Source organism: Daphnia magna, linkage group LG6, assembly GCF_020631705.1.
Source record: "Daphnia magna isolate NIES linkage group LG6, ASM2063170v1.1, whole genome shotgun sequence".
Classification (NCBI taxonomy): domain Eukaryota; kingdom Metazoa; phylum Arthropoda; class Branchiopoda; order Diplostraca; family Daphniidae; genus Daphnia; species Daphnia magna.
The window spans coordinates 2,628,462-2,642,833 of NC_059187.1; the positions used below are offsets into that span (position 1 = coordinate 2,628,462).

Genomic DNA, 14,372 nt, shown 5'->3' on the forward strand with positions numbered 1-14,372 from the left:
TCCATTTTCGGACAGAAGAAAATGCTGTACACTATTCCCCGGAGTCACGACACATTTTCTGAATTGTATTTTTGATTCTTCCAAGTAAAATGGCGGAATGTATAATGCGCAATACATATGCGCTAATTAGTAAGCCATAATCAATCACGAAATCAAAACGGACGAATAAAATCATTAAAGAGAATTTAAAAAAAACTGGCCATCAAGACAACATAGAAATGTTTCAATTTGCATCTTCAAACTTATTTTCAAAATGATATTGTAATTTCATGGACGTTGATTATTTTCGTATCTTAATCGCCTCAATTAAACACTGACGTCACAGCCCTTGCCAGCACCACCTAAGACAAAACCAATAATTTTTCGTTGGGCATCCTTCCGCAATAATTCACCGTCAGTCAGGATAACAAAACGACCATTGCGATCCAAATCGCATTTAATTTTTCTCAAATCGCTCTTCATCGTCACTGGATCGGCCAGGTGATCGACCTTCGGGATGTTGGCGATCATGTCGGAGATTCTCGAACTGATTCCTAAAAAGAAGTGGCCTGCTCCTTTGTAGTATTCAGTAAAGTCTTCAGTCAGATTGCGATAACGTTCCAGCTGGACGATACTATTGTTAGTGCCATTAAACAACAACAACATTTCTCTTCCGATTTGAACATTTTCTTGTCTGCTTTCTGAGATGGCCATCGAAAGTTCTTCGTCCAACTGACTCCAGTTGTGCAGTTTTTCCTGGGTCTTGTTTAACGCTTGCCTGGAACAACTCCACCTCCATTTAGCCAGCTCGAATTTCATCTTAGCATTAGCCCAATTTTCGTCTTGAGTGAAATTGATCCTGGATTTGAAAGCTTGCCATTGTTGCGAACTCGTTTCTAATTGAATTCGATCCTGTTGCAATTGGCGTGTCAAGTTCATGTTAATCTTATCCAAAGATTGCATAGCTGTTTTCAATTTCCTTTTACTGTTGGTCCTGGAAGATTTGCGTCTCATGGCAGCGTTGTTGGCACGTTCCAGGTTGCCGAGTATAATGGCAGCAGAGTTTTGGACAGTTCTCATGAAACTGATCAACTCCTCGAAATGGGCTGCCATTAAATAGAAAAGCTGAGCGATTCGCTTCGTCTTATCTCTGACGTTTTCTAACGGTTCGGGAATGCATTCAAAGACATGACTGGAATTCCAGGGACAACGTTCCACATCGCCGAATTGAGTGTCCACATCGACGGACAGCATTTTCAACTCTGTCGCACTGACGTTAGTCGTCCTGAATTTGTTGGCCACTTGATGCGTGATTTGAAGCGAAGAATTCTGGAACCTTTTCGATTCTCGGATCACTAGAGCAGCACGAGAAGCTTTAACACGACCTTTCTTTCTAGGAAGAAGCCGCACATTTCTCAGATTCGGAATTTGAATGGTCCATTCTCCGGATTTGCAAGTTTGGGTCCAAACATCACCGACATCTTCCACCAGTGTGGTCGTTCCAACGCTGACATTATGCAAATGAGAAGCGTCCACTGCCAACAGGAAACCAATACAGAAAATGACAACTATTAGATGTTTCAATTGGATGCCAACGTGAAACATGGCGAGTCTCGGTGCAGCTCGCTCGATAAACTGTGCACTGGTCGACCCTGCGTCTCTTATAAACGCAGAGTCCAAATTGATAGCTAACAAGAAAAAGAAGCAAGATAGCAATGCTTTAAAGAGTCTACTAGACTACCACACATTTGATATAAAAACGAAAGCAATTGATTACAGCGACATCACTGCGAGCGACACCCCACTAATTATTGCTTACGATGATGTACTGTAGGTGAATTTGACATTAAATTTTAGACTTTAGCGATGATTAGGGATTAATTGGGGGCCCTTGGTTTGAATGACTGCGTTTCTGGGAATGGGGAGGATGAAGTCATCTGACACCATTTTAGCGATTTTCCCATTTTCGCAAACATTTTCCCGCGAGACCTGTCTACTTCAAAGAGGATTGGTCAACTTGTGCAGTCCAAGAAAATTGCTGAAAGTTCTAAAAATAACAACATTTTTCAGACGATAACATTATAGCAAGTCAGACGAAGAGGTTATCAACTCAGCCATTAATTCAAAATAAGCCGGATGTAACATTTTCACTTTAGAATACCGTCCAGATATTGCAAAACTTTCTAGTGATCCTGACCTATACTGTCTGCTGAGCAAATACAAAGAACATAAACAAGATAAAATCAATTTTTAAAATTCAATAAACAGCACGTATTATTCGTCTTAATCGAATCGCTATTTGCCAATATTTTAATTGAAGCGGAACATTTCGATATTTCCAAAACCAGCCAAAGTCAATGCGTATTTCTGTTATCCTACTTGCGCGTGTGCAAATTGATGGACGTCTCATAATTGAACTTTACACTTTCAACAGCAAAAAATCAATGATCCCATTTCAAAATAGCCCCTTTATTTTTTAGGTTGCGCAGGAGAAAATAAACACTTTCGTTGTCGCTAATAACATAACTGACCTTCCAAAATACAGTGCGTTCCAGAATTGAATCCTACAAATGGAACAAGAATTCCCTTGTCTTGAATCTCTGTCTCATTCGGCAGGCAAACTAATGGTTGTATTAGAGAAAGGTTAAGGACGCAATAATATAATTACCAATGGGTTAGTAATTAGCAACAGAAGGTATTGCATCAAACGATACATAACTCACGTGTACACGGATGGGTCCTCAACAAAGGGAATTTCTCGTCTTTATCTCTTACGGGAGGGGTGAACTTTTTTCTGAACTTAAAAAGAAAAAATGAAATACGAGGTCGACGATCGGGTCATTGTCCGTTCCTGTCTATAGCTGCAAGCGTCTACTACATTTAAGGTCATTATCCACTTCCGATCCGCCCATCTAAAGGCAGGGTATATATATATAAAGACTTCAATGGACCAGATAACCATTCACAGTTCAATATCTTTCATTTTAGAGATCTTGTTCCTGCAGAACAGAGTTCTTGATAGTTGTAAAGGTTTAAGAAAATGTGAAATGTTAAGATGGTGCACTGGATGGATTCTGACCCAGCCCTGCTCGTTTTTTATTCGGTAAGTGATTGGATTATATTGCTTTTTTGAACTTCCAATTGATTTATTGTCAATGCTTTTCTGTATAGTTGATAACGACGAATGACGGTTATTCAAATATGGAACTCCCAGTGCCAAAAGGCCTCACGTACGACCACTGTCGGCCATGGGGCTAAAGACTTTTTCATGACGGGCCTAAATTGGTTGAATGTGTCTAGTATGGTTAGTTTGACGTGTGTCTTATTGTGTTCTACTGTGTAATTGATATTATAAATGATAGTATGAGTTAGTGAAACATTCCACTCGTTATGCGTCCCTGCGTTGCAGGTAACCAGCGTTTAAACTGCCAAGTGCCCAATCAACTGTGCTTACCTTTGTGTTTGTGCTGTCCTTCGTTAGAGGTGACATTCCTGTTTGTGGTCCATGTTAACACGATGCTCAGAATATGCCTTTTTGTGAATAGTGCCCTCTTTGTATGCAACCTAAACAATTTAGTTTGTTTCTAATGCATTCTCAATCAAAATGTGAATTTATTTATGCTGGAAAATGTTTCATTTCCAAATTGTTTGCGTCCTTCAAATGCACGAACACAACAACGCACATCAAACTTAAAGACTTCTCGTATTCAAATGTTAAACTAATAACGAACAACCTCAGTGAATATATTAATAGAAAAATCCCAACTTGAGCTCTGTCTCAAATTTGTTTCTTCTTCCGAAGTTTCGAGTTCGGGAATCAATCACTGCCATTCCCCGTTGAAACGGACAAAATGAATTCGGCAACATTAGTTTATTTTTGCATATATTTAAAATGATCCAAGGTTACCTCAGTGATTACGGAGCTACCTGTTGTCTGCCATCGCTATTTCCTGTTCCATTTCTAACGCCATCATCAGCATCAAACTTCGATTGAGGAATAAAGATCCCCTTACTTTCAAAACCAGTAGATTCATTTGTAACATTGGATGCATTCACTTGTTTGGGCGTGATTACATCAGCACGCAGGAGATAAACGGAGTAAAATGCTAGCAAAACTGTCATGAGCAAAAGACCACCCACAAGCAGAAGGAAATCGCACCAGAAATTTGAAGGTTTCTTTATTTGGTTACTGACTTGAAACATGGTCGGTTGTCTCGTACAGTCAACTGTTGACTGCACGTGCTGTCGGCGGTCGTTTTAAGCACGACACGCTTCAGCGACGTGATGGAAGCTTCTTATCAACTACAGTACCAGGAAAATTGCGCGAGATACTGCGATGCAAGATGCTCAAACTGACCCGATTGAACCTTGCAACCTTCGGGTTCTTCAACACTTGAATGACGGGAGGTAAAAACGTTTACCATACGTTGTAATATAGCTGAATCCTTGACATCGTTAGCTGAGTAAGTGATCCAGTTTATTCGGGGAAAAAACGTCAGAACCAACGTCTGCCTCAAATTGTTTTGCTGATTACGTATGAGTGGGACTTAATCCCCCCAGTATATAAACACATTCAGACACGAGTTGAAAAAATTTAGTTCTTCCGAGAACGGAAAAATTCTGGCTTCTGGAATTTCATGAAACTGGTCGGTATACTGCGCAGTATGGTTCGGTCAAAGGGTTTATCACGAATATATACAGTTAAACAGACTGTTTATAACGAGCGAAAACATTTAACTGTCTGACCTTCATTGCAACGACTCGTTTCTTACCAGAGATATCAACACGTTTTGATGAAAAATCAAATGGTTTTCATTTTTCAGGGTAAGAAAATGTTGACTTATCACGAACAATTGTGAACGTAATTGTGAACGACACATCCTGGTTGCTGCGGTTTGTGTGTAAAAATAACGGAGGATGTTTCGAAATTCACGTTTCAAATCTTGTGATTGAAGTAAGAAAATACGCCTGGAAACGTTGCTGTTGTGGTAAACGAATCAGTCCTAATCAAACAGTTCCCGACATTGCACACACGCACTTGAAGCTAGGAATGCATACAATTCGTTCATGAAATGAATTCTACATTGTTTACGTCCAATCTCCATCTAGGTGCCCTCTCGTCCCTACCGGAACCAGTTTCAACGTTGAACGCTAGTGAACAAAACAATAAAAAAGATGTCATAACGACGGATAAAGATTTTGTGCACACTTCTACAGTGCACAATCACGAAGAATTGGATCATTTAAACGAATCTGTTTTCGAAGATGACGACTTTAAATGGTTTGATGATATCACCACAGGATTTATTGTTGTGAACAAAGAATCGACGCCTCCACCTCCATTTGAGGTTTAACTTTTCCCTTTCTCTCAGTGATTCAGACCTAATTGTATAGAATGTTAATTACCTGTCTTGCCAAAATGTAATTAAGACGCGAGATTCCAATCAATCCAGTGAAGATGGCAAACCAACATCTTCAAGAACCACTTCTGGATCATTAAAAGCGGATTGGGAAAGGAAATTAGGTCACCGAAGAGTGGGGCAACATGGGGAAGTGACTTATAAGAAAGTAAGTTATGTTGTGTAGTTGAACGGAATTAAAATATACCGTCTGATTGTGTTCTTCTTGTAGATACATACTTCTGAAATCATGTACTCCATTCAATTGGGTATTAGCCATGCGATTGGAGGCCTGGCGCCGAAACCGGAAAGGGACATTTTGATGCAGGATTTCAAGACTATCGAATCAGTGGATCATTATTTCCAAGGATCTCGTCAAACTCCGAATGCACATCGTTATTCTAATTTTCGGTTCGAATCATTCGCTCCCATGGCATTCCGATATTTTCGCAATTACTTTGGTATCGATCCCCACGATTTTGTGGTAATTAAACTTGAAAATCTCATTTACTGCTTTTTAAATAATAATTTTCTTATTCTATTTTTACAGTTGTCATTGTGCAATCAGCCTCTACGAGAACTGAGCAATCCGGGAGCAAGTGGATCGATTTTCTACGTTTCCGCGGACGATGAGTTTATCATAAAAACCGTGCAACACAAAGAAGGAGAATTCCTTAAAAAATTACTTCCTGGTTATAACATGGTATAATTAATTTTTTTAAACCAACCTCCATAAGTGCTAATGGATATTTTCTTATTTTAGAATCTCAACCAAAATCCGTGCACGCTATTGCCGAAATTTTTCGGTTTTTATTCTTACATCTGCAATTCGAAAACAGTGCGGATGGTTGTCATGAACAATTTGCTGCCATCTTCGATAAAACTACACGAAAAATACGATCTAAAGGGCTCCACTTACAAAAGAAAAGTAGACGGTCGTTTATAGTAACAACAATGACACTTTTGTTTGATTAAGAACTTGACTAGCCATTTATTCAAATTACAGGCTTCGGATATGGAAAGAAGTAAAAAAGTCCCTACATTTAAGGACTTGGATTTCTTGGAATTACATCCTGATGGAATTATGTTGGAACCAGAAACGTATGCAGCATTGATTAAGACTATTCAACGAGATTGTCGAGTTTTGGAAAGCTTTAAAATTATGGACTACAGTCTTTTATTAGCGATTCACAATGTGGATTTGGCTGCTACAGAAGAAGCAGAGCGTGGGCTCAACAAATTAGCCAAAGACGAACGAAACGTGACTGAAAATGCTGGAATAAGACGAATTACTAAACCGAATCAAAATTCTTCGACCAGTCGTCGAAGATTAGTGGCCCATTCCACTGCTTTGGAAAGTATTCAAATGAAATATGATGCAGATGTCGTGACAGAAAATATCCCGTATGCAATTCCCTTTAAAAAAATTTTTTTTCTTGTTCATTTATGTATTATTCATTTGTTGTATGTTTGAACAGATCCGGTGGTGTTCCAGCGCGCAACGCTAAGGGTGAAAGACTACTTGTGTTTCTAGGCATAATTGACATTTTGCAGAATTACCGACTGGAGAAGAAACTTGAACACACATTGAAAGCTTTGATTCACGATGGAGTATTTTATTTTCCACGGCTTTTGTTTCCTTTAAACAAAAATTACGTTTTTTGGGAAGGGGGAAACAAAATCTTCTGATCTCTAAATTGCTTTATTATTGGTTTCTTTTCGCAGGATACTGTATCAGTCCACCGCCCTGACTTTTACTCGCAACGTTTCGAAAATTTTTTGGCGAATCAAGTTTTCAGAAAAGTTTCATCAAGTTAGTGGCTATCTGCATGATCCATGATTCAATCGTGCGCGTCATTCCGAAGCTGGAGGAAAGATATTTTGCACTTTGTTTTTGCTTCATTTTTTTTTACTGCAAGAGGACGTTGGAGTTTGATTTTTTCTGTTTTAAGTTATTAGAATATCGAAATGCGAAATTTCTTGTTAATAAAATCACAGAATGTGAAAACTATAAATTAACTGTTATTATTCATTTCATTTTGGCGCCTTTGGGAGTCCTTCGCCATCTGTTGACAAGCAAAATATTTATTCCTGAGCAGACGACGCATTTGACAGCGCATTATTATCACCGCCTGCTGTTCGATCGTTTTTCGTTTGGATTTGAATAATTCAAACTTGAAACTTGAAAATCGTGAAAATTTTACTATTCATCTGTATTCCACCACATTCTCTCCAAGCTTCTCTTCTAAAATGGAAAAGACCAAGTATGGCTTCTATATTTGTTTATTTTACATAGATTTACTAATCCTAGTCTCTCTCAGACACATGAAGACATTATGGTCTATTTTATCGGGTACCAACCAGCCGTTGTCATTTGATGTTGTCGGACCTTTCATAGAAAGTGCCAAAAATTGGCTAGTCTCTGGAATTCAACATTTCAGGCCTAGGGATGAAGATTCTATTCCAGCGACAAGTGATTTTCCTACAATTCTCAGTTATACTATACACCTGAAAGCAGAGGATACAGCAAAGTTGATGGAAAGCTACAAAGAAAATGAATATAGAGGAACTGCAGAACAGTTTGAAAACCTCTTTAAAAACAAGCATTTTTACCCTGGGCTTTTGGCTGAACTCAGTCAGTTTTACCATAAAGAAAGACTCTATCTTCTACATAGCATTGAGTTCCTCATAAAAAAGGCTTACAGCAATGCACATCCATACTCCAACATTTTCAAGAACTTCTTGGAAACCTATGATGGAAAATGTGAACTTAAGAAATCTCTTTTGGCACAGCTGAAGTTGCTCAGTAAAGGATCTGCTCCACAGCAGTCAGCAATTGTTACACCTGCAATAATCAAGTCGTGGTGGAGCTTGAATTCTCAGGAGATTCTTTTAGTTCTCCAGTGCCTGATATACTATTCAGAGAGTCACGAATTAGATGCTGAAGACCTTCTTGAAATTTTGTCAACCTGTGGCCAACTCTCTGGTGATTTGGGAGAAAATTTCCATAGTGTCTGCCACATGCAAACCACACTACTTGTGAAAATTGTTCAGCCCAAAGACAAGTGAGTTTAAAAATGTAGTTATTTGTCTCCATCTTTAACGTTTTTTCCCAGTTTCCAAACTTTAAGGTTGAAGAACACAGCAATTGAAGAGCAATTGGAAAGACTTTTGAACAAAGCAGAGTACTCTCCTATTCTTCTGGCATGGATGTTAAATCACTATACTTCCGAAAACCCTATCAGTGGTTCCAAATTCCAACAGTTCGGCAAAAAAGCGATCGAACAACGAGTACTAAAGATCATTGGTGACATCAGTAGTGATCCCATTTTCCAGGTATTTCCCAGCGACCTAGTTCAAACCGGCAGTGAAACAACTTGTTTGTGTTTTCCCTATAGGGTGAATCGTCTCTCCGAGAGATAGTTTGTCGAACAATGAATGGTCTCCTCGCCGTCTTGGTGAGCTGTTTCGACACAGAAAGGCTAGGTAATCAGGCAGATTTACGGAGAGCAACCTGTTGTATACTGCGTGGAAGTTCACAAGCTGCCAAAAATGTCTGGCTACCTGATCAAGGACTCAACTTTGTCTGGAGTGAAACTGTGAGCCAATTTCCTTTAGAAATGGTTGCCCTGTTGGAGCTTTCCAGGGCTGTTGCACATTCTTCAAAGGAAAATAAATTTAGGGTACTGTCTGGCTTTTGCATAAAACTCGTTATGCGAACTAACTTGGACCATTTTTACTTTAGATCTGTCAAGAAGTCCAGCAACTTCCTAATTTCATGGAACTGATTGAAAACATCCCAGAATCTTGGCTAAAATGGACGACAGCTGGAGTGGTTGTCTTGCTCCAAACTTACTACCCATACAAAACTGCTGGCTGTAAAGAGATCCTGATACCACGTGGAGCTGTAGGCAGTATCGATGGCAAATATATCCGATGGCAAGTGAAGGTCAACCTGTACGAAATCGCCATTGCAGAGATTAAGATGCTTCTCCAGCAGGTGGAATAAGCAGTTTTTTTGTAAAAATGTCATTGGTTTTGAATTGTGGTGTTATCTATTTCAAGGGATCTTTCGGATTGTCGGCTGTCAAAGTAGACTCATTGACGCGAGTACAACACGTACTGGGCTTCCTAGAATTGATTTTTCCCCAACTTGAAATGTCCTCGCCGGCTTACGCTGAAAAATTTCGACATCATATCTTGTCATTAGTGGAAAAGTTTGGTCCACTCTCAACTGCCACGCAGGAGTTAGTTGCCAGTTCCCTGAAATGCCTCGCCGCTGCCGTCACAGAGTCAAACGCGTCTGAAGTAGCAGGAAAAATATTCAGCACTTCCATCCTTCCTTCAGTTGAACGTCATCTGCCGACTGGTGTTGGGAACGAAATCTCGCCTGGAGTAATTGGCATTGTATTGGCCGGTATTGAAAGCTCGCAGGGATCGTACCCTTTAACCGTCGCTTTCGTCAAGCTAACTTCTGCCTTCATTCAGGTAAAATGCGCAAATTAAAGAACGGAGTCAAGAAAACAAATAATTTTATTTCGATTTTAGGCGAACTTGGCAGACGAGCGGGTTTCCGTAGCGTCCAGCTTGTTTATCTTTCGTGAGGTTTTACCTTTCTTACTGACTCGTCAGTACGTCAGTATAGAACAACGAGAAATAATGATTGGCGTAACCCTCAATTGGCTTCACGTTCTTTTACAAACGGATTCGTCAAACCAAGTGCGCCAAATATGCACCCGAACATTGCTCAATTCACCCAGGGGAGAAACAGAGAGTCTCGTGGCTATTGCAGCCTTTGGTTCATCGTTGGCTGAAATGCAGTTGATGAAACAATCAGATTGGGATGATCGAGATGGGCATGGACTTGTTATGCTGCGCCACATTCGTTTGTCACTTTCCATTCTCAATCTTTTACTCAAAGATCGTGAAGCTGCTGGACATATGTCCCCTCTAGAGTCTTTGTTGTCGAGTCCAAGCAGCGCTCCAACCGGTCAACATTTTACTACCATATTGGCCCATTACATCTTTTATCGCTTTGATTTGCGGCTGGCCACCTTGGCACTGAAAGTTTTGAAATCGTGTGCCAATCGATGGAAGAATGTTTCTCTACTGGCCTGTCTCGGACACGACGCACCACTCATACGCAACACTTGGCTGAATTCCCTTGAGTCGACTTTGGAAGACGCTGGACTGATCCGCACCATTCTCCGGTTAATGACAGAATCTGTGGCTGCCCAACCGGGATTGATGCATATGCTGGTCAACGGTGATGATCGTTGCTTTAGGGCCGTTGCGCGTTTGCTATTAGAGGAGAACGAATTAGAAGCTCTGGAACTTGTGCATCAATTTTGGTTCCAGCGATGCTCGCCTGCTATTGAATACTTCAAGAGACGGCCGAAATTCTGGCAGCAACTTTGTTTGCCTCTTCATTCTGCTGACAAGAACCCTGAAGTCAAACGGATAGCTCTGCTTTTCCAAATCTTGGCTATCGAACTCTACAACACGTGCGGCAAAGTCAATTCCGAATTGCAGGATGTCCTCAACCAATTGCCCTCTCATTTGACAGACTGGTCTGATTTAGTACTCAAAAGTCTACCGCCATCCTCCTCACCTGCCGGACAAGAAAAAACAGGCGTGGAATTGCTCCTTTCGGGGTGGTCGGATTTCCTTGTGATGTTGGCTCATTATGGTCCAGAAATAGATGCTGGAAATCGTGCCAAAATCTCCACTGATGTATTGGAAGCCCTCATTGGACGGGCCGAGAGCGGACACCGTTCTCCACTATTAGGAAAATTAGCCGAACTAAACTGGATGTTGCAGTTGGTTGAGAAAAAAAGCAACGATAGATTATTGACTAGCCTAGGTCAACTACTGGATGTAATAGCAGAGAAAGAATTGACTTCATTTCCTGCCCGGTTTCAAGTTGCCGTCCTCACCAGTGCTGTCTCCGCTTTGCGTTTACGAGGCCGAACTGATAAAGATGAAAAATTAGCTGACTGGATGCGCCCAGTGTCTCTTTGTACCCAGTCCTGTCTTATTCAACTACCCCAGCTCTTACTTACGGATGCCACCAATCCCAATTCGAGAGCGACTTGCATCACTGCCCTTTGTCTATCGCTGCTGACTGAATTGATTCCTTCCGCCATTGACTTGTCCGCCTTGCAGGAGACCTTCCTTCTCCAATCGTTAATATCTACGATACAGTTCTGTATCCATCATCGACAAGGCTGGGATGTGGCTGAAGGGGCCTTATCGGTGCTTCTCGCTGTGGCGAGAACAGATGCAGGCAGTGCGGTTTTGACTCAGCTTCAACTAGATCAAACGCTTTGGCTACCTTTAGAGGTGATTTACGAAGCTCAGCCTATGGTGTACCGATTAGGTCTACAACTATGCACAACCGTGCTAGGTCGACAGCGACATTTTTTCTTGGAACAAGCACTGACATTGGCTGGCGTCCACCAGCAGCCTTTTACCAACATCCTGCTCAAACTTCGCCATCCAAATAAAGATGATCTCATCGTCGCCACCGACGTCATGGCTCTACTTCGACAGCTATCTGTCTTCCAGCAAACATGGCGGTTACAACATTCTGGCTCAATGCAGAACGTTCTTCAGGCCGCTTCTTCGGCCGTATATTTTGGCATAGCTCACCTCATCCGAGCTAGCAGCATCACTCCTCTAATCAGCACTAGCTTTGGAGAAGTTCGTATTTTCATAGAGATTCGTTTTCTTCACCATAAAAGAGAACACTATCTATCGATTTATTTCGTAGGGGAAAGATAATGAAACCGTTCAACCATCTGCTGCTGCTCTGGAACTTCAGTCCAAATTATTGGAATTAGTTTCGCAAGGATTGGCTTTACTGAACTGCTACAATCCACCCCTGGCTGCCCTGTTGACAGAAGACGGGTAACAGTAGAGTTATTAAACAAATTAAAAATCATTTACTTACAATTTTGTTTTAAATGGTTTATCAGGATCGATGTAGCTAAATGGGAACGGCATTTGAGTCCTAGCTTCAGCACACCGTCTTTGGATCATTTGGAGGCTTCCCCTTCATTGAGTTTTGGCACATTAAATGCTGTTGCTTCTCATACCTTAAGAATACTGTCCAAACCGGATCAACAGCCGAATGAGAGGAATCATTTAACTTTAGTACTGGAACAATCCCTATCATTGCTCCTGTCTCAAGCTCTGTTGTACATCCTCGACCCACGTCTGTGCCCCCAAGAAAAACAACTGCTCAAGCGAGAGCTTGGTGCCGAGCTGGGCAGCTTTGTTGAATCGATAAGACGGCAGGCGCAAAGGGGTCTAAGATCTCCGGCCACTGCGTCCTATACTCCTCGGCCTATCATTTCAACAGTAAATCAAAGTTTCCTTAAACTTGTGGGGCATATCGTTCAACGTATCTTCAAATAGCTGGCTCAAGAGAGCCATAAATTCAGTAATGTATTTAAAGCACGATCATTAAACTTTTGAAGTTTCGATATAATACTCTAAAGACAGTTAATAAAATGGAGTCATCTTCAGGATACAAAGAAATCTAAGCAATTTGGCACTCTGTGTGGGGTCCAATCACATGGCAGTTCTTATGGACGAGTTTCAAATTTTTTCTTGAGAAGAGAAGATCAAAATATTTTAAATGGTCGCATCCATTATTGCAACGGATTTGAGAACAGAGATCTGTTATTATTTTTATTCGTTCGATAACGTGGTCCAAATTCCATGTGCTAAATAAGATACGGCTCTCTGCGTTGTCGTAAGGATTGATCCAATGGTTGTTTTGACAGATAGGTTTGTTGTACTGGCCCTGGCACTGGAATTCCCCTTTAGAGTCACATAATCGGTCTTGACTTCTGTCTGTCCGGTCAAAATAGCAGGCGAAATATTTCTTTTCTTCCAAACAGGTCTTCAGTTTTTCGATTGGACTAAGCGAAAGTTTGCTGTGTGACAGCCTATTCCGTGCGTCTCGCAAATAGCTTCTTATTCTACCCTGGGCACATTTTCTGAAATATTCTTCCTTTGTAGTTACCAATTTGTTACATCCTTTGGAAATAAATTTACACATTAAATTTTTAAAATAAATCATAATGAACAAAGCAAAAAGCAACCAACCAGTAAACCACTCTGGGTGATCTGATATAGAACTGAAATGGCTTTTAGTTGAGGAAAGTGTTGTGACATATTGCCAAGTCAATTTTAGTTTTTCGTCCATATTATTTTCAATAAACATCACGACTTCTTCAGAATTAAATTTTTGGAGATCATGCAAAGCATTTAGGTATCTTTCCATTGTTTGTTGCAAAGAACCTGAAAAAAAAATTAGAAAGCTAGGTGGCAAGTTAAAAGTTGATCCATGAAAAGATTTACCTGGATAAATGAGCACACCTGCCTTTACTTGAAAAAGTATTAACAGTGTATTGTGCGCCAGAGAAAACAGGTATCCATCATCGGAAACTTCGGTCCCATCTTCTAAAGCAACAAATAGTGAATCCAAATTGTGTGAATCCGCTAGTACCTTGAATACATCATGCGATTTTTTCTTTAGATCAGTTAGACTAGTAACGACCAAACCCACTTTTCGTGAACGCTTCTCATCGGTCACTTTAACTGCTAATCTATTGGGTTTGATGCAGCCCATTTTTTTAATTATTTCCATAATTAATACGTTTATCTATGTTTTATATATACACAAAATTTATTAGGCTACTTCATAAGAATCACAACAAGAAAAACAACCTATTTAAAATAGTAAACACTTGGCTTTGGCTATGCTTGCAACAGTGCCAATGCGCAGTGCTTCATGACTATTATTTTTTTAACATTTAATATTTAAATACAAGTACGTTGAGCAAAAGCTCAAAAATTTCGATAACAACAAAATCACATCAAAGATTTTGCCCAAAAGTCTCATGTTCATGGCAATGGAATCGGAATTTGGAATAAATAATTTGGCTAAATGCGCCAGCGATTTTACATTAAGCATATGGCAAC

General features: G+C 40.3%; 4 protein-coding genes and 1 long non-coding RNA gene across 6 annotated transcripts; 3 read left to right on the plus strand and 2 right to left on the minus strand.

Annotated features, from left to right (window-relative positions):
- Nucleotides 1–44: 44 nt before the first annotated feature.
- On the minus strand, nucleotides 45–2,156 carry LOC116924410. The gene has a single exon (XM_045175660.1). It carries the CDS (start codon nucleotides 1,582–1,584, stop codon nucleotides 307–309), a length of 1,278 nt encoding a protein of 425 aa, XP_045031595.1. The 5' UTR covers nucleotides 1,585–2,156; the 3' UTR covers nucleotides 45–306.
- Nucleotides 2,157–2,903: 747 nt separating this feature from the next.
- LOC116925857 lies at nucleotides 2,904–3,749 on the plus strand. Its single transcript, XR_004395784.2, has 2 exons — nucleotides 2,904–3,082; nucleotides 3,151–3,749. It is a non-coding gene; the product is annotated as an uncharacterized LOC116925857 (long non-coding RNA).
- Nucleotides 3,750–4,917: 1,168 nt separating this feature from the next.
- LOC116925856 (phosphatidylinositol 4-phosphate 5-kinase type-1 alpha) lies at nucleotides 4,918–7,397 on the plus strand. Of its 2 annotated transcripts, XM_032932621.2 has the most exons (9): nucleotides 4,918–5,327; nucleotides 5,410–5,547; nucleotides 5,611–5,862; nucleotides 5,929–6,081; nucleotides 6,142–6,306; nucleotides 6,385–6,479; nucleotides 6,552–6,782; nucleotides 6,857–6,989; nucleotides 7,104–7,397. In XM_032932621.2, the coding sequence occupies exons 1-9, from the start codon at nucleotides 5,052–5,054 to the stop codon at nucleotides 7,194–7,196; spliced, it is 1,536 nt and encodes a 511-aa protein (XP_032788512.2). In that variant the 5' UTR covers nucleotides 4,918–5,051; the 3' UTR covers nucleotides 7,197–7,397. The 2 variants fall into 2 exon arrangements, with proteins under 2 accessions (XP_032788512.2, XP_032788511.2); XM_032932620.2 differs by having other exon boundaries at nucleotides 4,922–5,327; nucleotides 6,385–6,782.
- An 83-nt stretch (nucleotides 7,398–7,480) lies between these two features.
- LOC116925861 (nucleoporin NUP188) lies at nucleotides 7,481–12,865 on the plus strand. Its single transcript, XM_032932622.2, has 9 exons — nucleotides 7,481–7,642; nucleotides 7,700–8,443; nucleotides 8,495–8,714; nucleotides 8,777–9,061; nucleotides 9,124–9,378; nucleotides 9,444–9,866; nucleotides 9,927–12,080; nucleotides 12,151–12,287; nucleotides 12,356–12,865. The coding sequence occupies exons 1-9, from the start codon at nucleotides 7,629–7,631 to the stop codon at nucleotides 12,795–12,797; spliced, it is 4,674 nt and encodes a 1,557-aa protein (XP_032788513.2). The 5' UTR covers nucleotides 7,481–7,628; the 3' UTR covers nucleotides 12,798–12,865.
- LOC116925862 (DNA fragmentation factor subunit beta) lies at nucleotides 12,789–14,158 on the minus strand. The gene is made up of 3 exons (XM_032932623.2): nucleotides 13,749–14,158; nucleotides 13,494–13,688; nucleotides 12,789–13,424 (listed from the first exon to the last, which is right to left on the minus strand). The coding sequence occupies exons 1-3, from the start codon at nucleotides 14,035–14,037 to the stop codon at nucleotides 12,922–12,924; spliced, it is 987 nt and encodes a 328-aa protein (XP_032788514.2). The 5' UTR covers nucleotides 14,038–14,158; the 3' UTR covers nucleotides 12,789–12,921.
- Nucleotides 14,159–14,372: the final 214 nt, after the last annotated feature.

Bases quoted from the DNA above. Each gene is read 5' to 3' on its own strand.
- LOC116925856 (XM_032932620.2), top strand. From the start codon at position 5,052: ATGAATTCTACATTGTTTACGTCCAATCTCCATCTAGGTGCCCTCTCG. The intron at 6,307-6,384 runs GTAGACGGTCGT...TTCAAATTACAG, and splicing joins GCTCCACTTACAAAAGAAAA to GCTTCGGATATGGAAAGAAG. The intron at 6,990-7,103 runs GTATTTTATTTT...TTCTTTTCGCAG, and splicing joins AAGCTTTGATTCACGATGGA to GATACTGTATCAGTCCACCG.
- LOC116925861 (XM_032932622.2), top strand. The intron at 9,379-9,443 runs GTGGAATAAGCA...ATCTATTTCAAG, and splicing joins TTAAGATGCTTCTCCAGCAG to GGATCTTTCGGATTGTCGGC. The intron at 9,867-9,926 runs GTAAAATGCGCA...TTTCGATTTTAG, and splicing joins TAACTTCTGCCTTCATTCAG to GCGAACTTGGCAGACGAGCG.
- LOC116924410 (XM_045175660.1), bottom strand. From the start codon at position 1,584: ATGTTTCACGTTGGCATCCAATTGAAACATCTAATAGTTGTCATTTTC.
- LOC116925862 (XM_032932623.2), bottom strand. From the start codon at position 14,037: ATGGAAATAATTAAAAAAATGGGCTGCATCAAACCCAATAGATTAGCA. The intron at 13,689-13,748 runs GTAAATCTTTTC...TTTTTTTTTCAG, and splicing joins AGGTGTGCTCATTTATCCAG to GTTCTTTGCAACAAACAATG. The intron at 13,425-13,493 runs GTTGGTTGCTTT...TTATTTCCAAAG, and splicing joins TCACCCAGAGTGGTTTACTG to GATGTAACAAATTGGTAACT.